Source organism: Artibeus jamaicensis, unplaced genomic scaffold (genome assembly GCF_021234435.1).
Source record: "Artibeus jamaicensis isolate MK-2021 breed Jamaican fruit bat unplaced genomic scaffold, CSHL_Jam_final contig_851, whole genome shotgun sequence".
In the NCBI taxonomy this organism is placed as follows: domain Eukaryota; kingdom Metazoa; phylum Chordata; class Mammalia; order Chiroptera; family Phyllostomidae; genus Artibeus; species Artibeus jamaicensis.
Window position 1 is genome coordinate 11,006,758 of NW_026521986.1, and position 9,211 is coordinate 11,015,968.

Consider the following 9,211-nt stretch of genomic DNA (forward strand, 5'->3'; position numbering starts at 1 on the left):
CAAACTGATGACCTTTTTGCTTTGTGGGATGATGCCCAACCAACCGAGCTTCCTCAGTCAGGGTGCCGTGTATCATTCTTTCCCCATAGGTTTTATGTCTTTATTTTTAGAGAGAAGGGAAGGGAGGAGGAAAGGGAGAGAAACATCAATGTGTGGTTGCCTCTCATGTGGCCCCCAACCCAGGCATGTGCTCTGACTGGGAATCTAACCAGTGACGCTTTGATTTGCAGCCCACGCTCAATCTACTGAGCTACGCCAGCCAGGGCTATATCATTTTAAGAATATATTTGGAAATTAAGTAAAATAAGACTTCACTTAATGTCAGTAGGTTCTGGAAACTGCAACTTTAAACAAAACAACATATGACAAAACTATTTTTCCCATAGGCTAATTCATACAGACACCTGTTAAGTTCCTACAGCCTTTTTCTGGCCACAGAAACAGCCAAACTCCTAAATAAAGATCCAAAATACTTCTAAAGTTAAACATTGAAATAAATTTGAACTATACATGTGTTTACAGCAGATAACTAAAAACAAGTAAGGTAGTTATTTTCCAGCCTGATTATTCCAGCTCAGGGTGCCCGGAGCCTCTCCCAGCACATCAGGGGGTCAGGTGCGCACCCACCCGGGGTGGGATGCCTTTAAATCACAGCACCCACACCCACTCAGACTGAGACCATGTGGACATGCCAGTTGACCTCACATGCACAGCTTTGGGCCATGGGAGGAGCCGTCATGTCCCGAAATACACAGACATGGGGAGAGTACGCAGACGCTATGCAGACCGTGGCCCTGGCCAGGAGTTGCCTTTTTTGTGTTTTTCTCTCGTCGACATTACAGCAAAGTGACGTTATTCGAGAACTTGCTGTACTAGTGCTTGCTGCTCTAATAACTCCACCAACAGAAGTTACTGGGTCTGATGGTGGAGACCCTGTGATAAGACTTGTAAAATGCATCTGCTGTGCTCTGATCCGGTTGAATCTGTTTTTCCCCAGATGAGAGGTGAATCACTCTGCAGGTGATCTGAAGTGTTAGAATGAAGTCAGTGTCCCATGTTATTTGGGAGCATTTTTAATAAGGGATATGTCACTGGAAGATCTGAAAGAATGGAATACCATTTGGAGGGTGATGGGGAAAATACACATTTGGAATCAAACAGAAATGTTAATATCAGAGCAGCTTCCCAGTTTCATGACAAAGTTCAGTAGATTTAAAAGAAAGAGATACAGACTCCAGATGGCAGTGTTTTTGTTTCGTTTTCTCATTTTGTTATTCTTTGTCTGGTGTCTCTCCTTTTGTCTTGTTATGTCTTAAGAAACATCTAAGCCTATAAGGAAGTTTTAGGAGATTTTATTCAAGCCAAACTGACAGCAATGCTGGGAAGCAAGATTTCAAATGCTCCCTGCAATGTTTTTAAAACTTTAGGTCTCTCAAAGGGTACTGATGAAATATCTGCTGTATAAGAAGTCATCTATTTTACATGGCGTGATTATCTAACAGTTCCTGACACACGTCTTCAGTTAATCCTTAACATTAAGATAGATACGTCATCTCTGTCTGGCTGAGAGGAAGCTGGGGCACCAGGTCCGGAGCCTCTGATGCCTTAGGTCTTCACCTCTGGTCTCCCCCTGGAGGTTCTCTTGCCTGCGGCATCGCTGCCCGTGACCCTGCTCCTCTACCTTGAGTCAGGCCCAGCCCACCTGGTGCAGCACTCTCACCGTTAGCCGTGACAGACACAGCAGTGACAGGCGGGTGGGTAAGGAGATGGGACTGGCGTCTGGGAGCCACGGGGAGGGTCAGAGAGAGAGAGCCAGAGAGAATTCACGTGCAGCCTGGACAAGCTTTGTCATTCCCACAGGCCTTTGCGGGAAGGAGAGATTGACCTACGAAGTAGTAAGCAACAGCCATTTATTGGCCATCGCTTTGAGCCAGAAGTTGGAGTGTCCGTGAGGGGACTCTTGAGCCAGGAAAAGATAAATGTGTACATCAGAACTGGTTATCTACAGAAGTGAATAATAGGCTTATGTATGAAAAGAAAAGATTAGCACATACTTGTCATGTGACCCAGTGCCCTCACTCCTAGACATTACCTGAGAGAACGAAAGTGCGTGTCCATGCAGACTTAAACCCAAGTGTGCACAGCAGTTTTATTCACGTAGCCTCAAACTGAAAACAACTCAGTTGCCTGTCAGTGGATGGGCACACAATTGATGGGGTAGCCACACGATGGAATAGTACTGAACACTGAAAAGAAATGAGCTACTGTTAGATACTGCAACATGAGTGAATCTCAAACATTATGCAGAGCAAGAGAAGTCAGACATATAAAAGGTACATTGTATGAGTTTATTTAGATAAAATTTAAAACAGGCAAAATTAATCTATAGAGACAGAGCATATCAGTAGTTGCAGCAAGGAACTTTCGGGGCAAAGCAGATGTTCTGTGCCTAGACTGTAGCAGTGGTTACAGGGTGTGCATAGATGTCAAAGTGCACTTTTCGAGGTGAAGCAGATGTTCTGTACCTAGACTGTAGCAGTGGTTACAGGGTGTGCATAGATGTCAAAGTGCACTTAACTACACTCAGAATGGCTGTCATTTGTTATATCTAAATTACACCTCAAACTTGACTTTCAAAAATGATTTTGTTCCTAAAGAGCTTAAAATATAACTCATTATTGCTATACTACTTTCGTAAATTCCTCAGTCCAATCCTGTCCTCTTTTACCTAAACAAATATGATTTCCAATTTTGTACATTTTCTTTGTTTTTCTCGCTCAAGTTGGTTTTTAATATCTTTATATAATCTTTTTTTTCTGTTAATGGGTATTTCTCTGTTATCAGTTAAGGAAGACTAAAACTATATAAATGGTCTCTAAGATTGTGTTTCTTATTAACCAGGCACTTTTCTCATAAAGCCACATCTCTAGAATGGTGCTCATAGACCTCTTTGCCGCCTCTCATCCAGTTGGGATATGGCTCAAGGCCATGAGCTTGAGCTTTGCAGACAGAGTAAGGGTCCTAGTCCTAGACAAGCTGGTAGAATCTTTTCTGAAAAAAAAAAAAAAAAAAAAACCACTTGGTCTTCATAACTACTCATTCATTTAATAAATGGGTATTTAATAACTGTCTACCATGTGCAGGATTCTGTGGCAGGCAGCATGGATGAAACACAGGAGTATATAAAATGTATCTCTCACTCAGAAACCTGTAAATTAACAGAAGATACAGGACAGGTACCCAACTAACCATAACACAAATCTGAATTTCTGAAATGGTGTGTTATTAAGGAAACACAAATATTGCATTGGCTGCCTTCATATGTACGGTTAAGAGGTTGATAAATTTTCATATACAGGTAAAGTAATGGATTTGTACCCATCCAACTGATGAGGAGTGTTCTCTCTATGAAGGGGAGGTGAGAGGGAGCAGGCAGGCAGCATCCGCAGGGATGTACACCCAAGTCTGGAGGTTAGGCTACAGGAGAAGAATAAAAGTGTTCGCTGTGTATGTGAATAATGTTTAATGGTAACGTAAAGAGTTCTCCAAGACACTGTTCCATCTGACTCTTGCAGCAACCTTGCCAAGTAGGTTAAGCAGATGTTACTGGCACTCACAAATAACCAAAATGAAAGCTCAAAGAGTCTTAGCTACTTCCTGGGTTTAGATGGTAATACAAGGACTTAAACACATTTTTACAGTGTTTTTCACGTAGTTTACATCTAATAATAACATGCTGGTTTGAAATTTTCATTTAGTAACAGATTTAGTAATTACAGAAGTTTTTATCATCCTGGAAGTCATTCTCTTCATGTTCTAAAAAAGATAAATTTTTTACTTCTGTGTACAGGATCATTTCACTTCTCCAGATGAGTACGATGACCCTACTGTGCTCTATGAAGCCATTGTATCTCATGAAAAAAACCTCGTGATCGCTCACGAAGGGGACCCCGCATGGCGGAGCGCAGTGCTGGCCAACTCCCCCTCCTTGCTGGCCCTGCGGCACGTCATGGATGACGGCACCAACGAGTACAAGATCATCATGCTCAACAGGCGCTACCTGAGCTTCAGGGTCATTAAAGTGAGTTTCTGAGGCATTAATTGGCATCCGGGAAAATCACAGTTTATAATCTTATTCAAACTTGTAAAAAGTAGTTGAAACTCTTACAGAAAAAAAAATAAGCATACTGCATTAGCATTTATTATTTATAAGCACTTAATTTTATCAATAATTTAGTCTGTCCTCTGAAGTTTTCTAATATGCCATAAAGCCTTCACATTTTTGCTTATTTCTATTCTGGCAGTTTTTTTAAATCTATTTTATGTGCCATTTGGGCAAATCTTAACCATCAGCTCTATATTGCTGATATGGTGCAATTCCTAAGTTGCAAAATTGTATCGTAGGTTGTACTGAATAGCAATTAGTAAGTGATTCACATTAACATTTCCTTGGATTTTTTTTTGTTTGTTTAGGTAAACATCTTAGAGCTTTAATAGGCTTCATCCCTAAAATTTTATTTTGATAGTTTATAGTGGTTATTTTTCTCTCAACTTCATTTAATCAAGCCCCAAAGTCACAAACATTTCAACTCTAAATATTTGTTACCTCTAGTTTCTGTAAAGAATATCTGTTACAAAATTCAGTGCTTCACTAATTTGGAAAGCTAAATAGACTGCATTTTACTTGATATTTTTCCAAGACACAGCAGAAGAAATACTCTGTAGGTGCTCATTTTTAACAGCCTGCTAATGGCAGTGGAAAATAGGTTAACCTGTTCACATGTGACCTATTTCTGCTTGTTTCCTGCTTTTCACAGTTGATTGTCATAACATCTTTTGTATCCCTCCCCTTTCTGTGTTTATGTGCATTTCATTCCCAGCCCCTTAACGCAATTCCTGTGCATCTGGTTTCCAGGTGAATAAGGAGTGCGTCCGCGGGCTTTGGGCCGGGCAACAGCAGGAGCTCGTGTTCCTGCGAAACCGTAACCCTGAGAGAGGCAGCATCCAGAACGCAAAGCAAGCTCTGAGAAACATGGTAAACTCGTCTTGTGATCAGCCTATCGGCTACCCGATCTTCGTTTCGCCACTGACCACTTCTTACTCTGACAGCCACGAGCAGCTTAAAGAAATTCTTGGGGGACCCATCAGTTTGGGAAATATCAGAAACTTCATAGTGTCAACCTGGCACAGGTGAGCCGCGGGTTTGCATGTTTCAGCGTGGCGCATCCTGACCCTCAGCTAGGCCTTGTATGTTAGTGTCACCTGGAAAGTTTTTAGAAAAAATACACATTCCACAGCACAATATCAATCTATTGTCTCTGAACTTTAGCAAGTAGAGTCCGAGCACTTTTATCTTCAGGTTTTTAGTAGATAAACTTAGTGTACAACTCTGGTTAAGAGCCCTTGCCTTTAGCATTTCGTACAGTGAAAAACCCCCTTGACTAACCCCCTTTGTTTAATTTTATTTGCAGCCTATTGCTGCTATTAGAATGTGTGGTCAGCAAACAGGACAAATTAGAGAAAAACATGAGAAACTTGTGCAGATTGATTCCTTCTGTTTTACTCCAATCTAGCAGCAGGGGGAGCACTCCACTCAGGGTGAAACTGGGGTCTGCAGCGCAGAGACATTGCTGCCGTTTCCACAGCCCAGTCATCACTCAGGTTCAGATCTACAGTGTGTCTTCAGGAAGGCACACTGATCTCTTCTCTACATTTAGTCTAGTGGATTATGGTGTGTGGTGTGGGAACATGCTGATTTGGTGATAGGTGATAGAAAAATTGCAGAGTATTCTTTTCAATTCCTGAAGAGTTATTCAGATCCTTAAATCAGAGCTTAAGAAAAACAGGATCTGAGATTAGGGCAGTAAACTCAAATACGTGTTTTTAAATTCTTCTAGGAATACTCAGTATTCAAGAGTAAGGCTTCACCCTTTTAATATCAGTGCCCCTCCAGACAGGAGGAAGAACACAAAGCAGGGTAATATTCAAAGAAGTTTTTTAGAAAACAGGCATTGCCATGGAATTGCCTCGTTTGCCCAGGACCGAGGGCCAAACCAGGGACTGGATTTTCAGTCGCAAACCAAGACGGTCGTGGGAGACGGGGACGGCCGGTCCCCTCCCGTGTAACACAATAAATAAATGAAAGGAGGAGGCGTCACTGCAGCAGCTCCCTTCAGATGGGCTACAGCCTAAATTAGGTTTCGCTTAAATAAATTGGGTTTTCGGTGTTTCATATGTCAGAGGTGCTGAGTAGACACTGGCAAGAATTCTGTTCCCAGCTGTGACCTTAATGGTACGACTGTGTCCTGTGCAGTTCTTGATCATGGTGCAGGAGAGGTGACAGGTGGAGGGTGTAAAAGTGCAATCGATGGGAGTGTCAAGGCAGTGAGTGTGAGGGGAGGGGAGGGAAGCACAACAGACCTTGAGTTCCTGACGTTCATGGCGCCAGAGAGACTTCCCACAGTGAGCATTAACAGCACCAAGCATTTGGGACAGCTAAAAATGAGTAAAATACCTTATTTTGAAGTGCTCTTAGGATAATGCTTCCTACCTCTGGTGTTGGTTCCCAGGTTGCGGAAAGGTTGCGGAGCTGGATGTAACAGCGGTGGCAATATTGAAGATTCTGATACTGGGGGTGGGACTTCTTGCACCAGTAACAATGCAACAGTTGCCAGCGATCCCCACAGCACCGTGTCCCCAGGAAGCACAGGCAACTCAGGCCAGGGGCCCGGAGCAGGACTGCACCCGCCCGTCACGTCTTACCCTCCAGCACTCGGTAACGTGAAACAGAACTGTGCAGATACCTCTTAGTCGTGGGGTTCAGATGGTCCGTGTGCAGAGGATGGCATGTTACCTGCTTGGGAGTAATATAAATTGAATATTCTGTTTGATTCACAGTTGGTCATTATCATGTATTTATATTAGTTCTTTTATCCATATAATTATATATATTACTTGAAATATTTCTTTCAAAGTATCCTTTTTAAAAGCTAATAATAATTAATATAATTTATTTAACTTCTCTCCAAGCCTTTTGACGAAGGACACAGAAGAACCCGCAGTTTAGTATCTCTGATAGTTTATATTTATGTGTAACCCCTGAATGTGTATGAAAACTGCACTGCGGTGTCACCGTCTGTAGCCAGTGTAGCTTGTCATCGGGATGGGTCGTAAGGATATTAATGCTGTAGTTTGAGAAACAGTCTTAGAATCTATTAAAAAAACACCCATGTTTGAATCATCCCACTTAGAATGGGCGCTGTGTTTCCCGTTCCCCAGGCACCAGCCACAGCTCTCACTCTGTGCAGTCGAGCCTGGTCAGGCAGTCCCCGGCTCGGGCCTCAGTCGCCAGCCAGTCTTCCTACTGCTACGGCAGCCGGCACTCCTCCCTCCGGATGTCCACCACGGGGTTCGTGCCCTGTCGGCGCTCTTCCACCAGTCAGATATCGCTCCGAAACCTGCCGTCCTCCATCCAGTCCCGCCTGTCCATGGTGAACCAGCTGGAGCCCTCCGGTCAGGGTGGCACGGCCTGCCTGCAGCACGGCCTGCCTTCCTCCAGCAGCTCCAGCCAAAGCATCCCAGCCTGCAAACACCACACCCTCGTGGGCTTTCTTGGGACAGACGGGGGCCAGAGCAGTACCTCCGATGCGCCACCAGGCAACACCTTAAGTCCTGCCAATAATTCACATGCCAAAAAGGGGGAGGTGATTTACAGAGTCCAAGTGAGTAAGCCCAGGCTGCTTCTTGCACTGTGTGTCCTACACATTTATTTTTATTTCTTTGTTGTGTAAAGGACTCTTGTGAAAACACATATTACTTAGTCTGAACACTAGAGCATTTTCGAATGTTAAAACAAAAGCTTCTGTCATGGATAAACTGAAAGCAAGCAGCGTCTCAGTGCTGGCGTTTGGCCCCTGCTCCGTCCTTGTCCTGTGGCCGTTGTAGGAAGGTCTGCATAGCAGGCTGAAGGGATTTGGGAGGTGGGTCCTGAGATTGTTTTTTGATCCATTATAGACAGTGGGGAACTTGAGACAGAGAGAGTCCTGTGAAATTTTGCTGGGGATGATGTAATTTTTCATCTTCAAGAGAAAAATGAATTGGAAATGATCTAAATTTGTCTACAATTTAGATTGTGGATCCCAGTCAAATTCTGGACGGGATCAACCTGTCCAAAAGAAAAGAGCTGCAGTGGCCCGATGAGGGCGTCCGGTTGAAAGCCGGGAGAAACAGCTGGAAGGACTGGAGTCCGCAGGAGGGAATGGAAGGCCACGTAAGTTCTCCTGCGAGGCTCACGGGCACTGACTTTCTGTAGCTGACTGACTTGTATCCATGTTTTTAGTTGATGTATGTCCTCGTGTTTAATCACCTGATAGAACTGCTGCCTCTAATCTTAAGTGAAGGACAAGAGCTTGTTGCGTGTATTCAAGGTCACTGCCACTGACTTCTCGTTTCACTCTGAATTATTAGGTGATTCACCGATGGGTGCCTTGCAGCAGGGATCCAGGCACTAGATCCCACATCGACAAGACAGTGCTCCTGGTCCAGATTGAGGATAAATACGTGACTGTGATTGAAACTGGGGTCCTAGAGCTTGGGGCTGAAGTGTGAGCCCATGCTTTACAACTGCACTTCTTTCCCCTCTTGATCCCAAGACACTGGAAAAAGAGAGGAGAGAGCAGAAGATGCTTGCGGGTGTCCTTTCGATCCTGCGAAGGGGAGACTTGAACGCAGAACGGGCCTGGTTACTCACCTCTCCTTTGCCCTTCGCCCTGGCTCCTGTCACTGTCTTCGTCCCCAAATAAAGCTGAAATATTTTTTTTAAGTTAGCTGCCGAGAAAACATTTTGCATGAAGGATAAAGTTCTGTTAAAATACATCCTTTAAAAAAGTTTTTTCTTATGCATTGCCTATGCTTTAAATCAACAAACTTGATTTCTAACTATGATCTCGTATTTTTCTAATTTCTTTGCCAAAAATAATTGCCATGTTTTGTCATAGAACACAAAATCCATTTACCTTGATTTTTAAAAACAGACCGGTATAGAAACCTTCTGTTTGACATATAGCAGTATAAAAGTTTAATGTACAGTGAAAGAGACTATGAACAGACAGATTATCTTATTCCTTGAGCGCTAAAAATTTTAATGAAAAAAACTGCACTAATTTTTTACAACAATGCACTAAAGTCTGAGAGTTCTCAGAACATTTATTTA

The 9,211-nt window shown here is 43.2% G+C and overlaps 1 protein-coding gene across 5 annotated transcripts in view; it reads left to right on the forward strand.

Annotated features, from left to right (window-relative positions):
• PCNX1 (pecanex 1) overlaps positions 1-8,825 on the forward strand; it is a 133,709-nt gene extending 124,884 nt beyond the window's left edge. For all 5 annotated transcript variants that reach the window (XM_037127403.2, XM_037127411.2, XM_053673391.1 and 2 more), the window contains 6 exons: positions 3,851-4,081; positions 4,916-5,190; positions 6,570-6,775; positions 7,279-7,721; positions 8,129-8,269; positions 8,467-8,825. In XM_037127403.2, coding sequence (XP_036983298.2) covers positions 3,851-4,081; positions 4,916-5,190; positions 6,570-6,775; positions 7,279-7,721; positions 8,129-8,269; positions 8,467-8,607 — 1,437 coding nt within the window. In that variant the 3' untranslated portion in view covers positions 8,608-8,825. The remainder of the gene's footprint in view (positions 1-3,850; positions 4,082-4,915; positions 5,191-6,569; positions 6,776-7,278; positions 7,722-8,128; positions 8,270-8,466) is intronic.
• Positions 8,826-9,211: the final 386 nt, after the last annotated feature.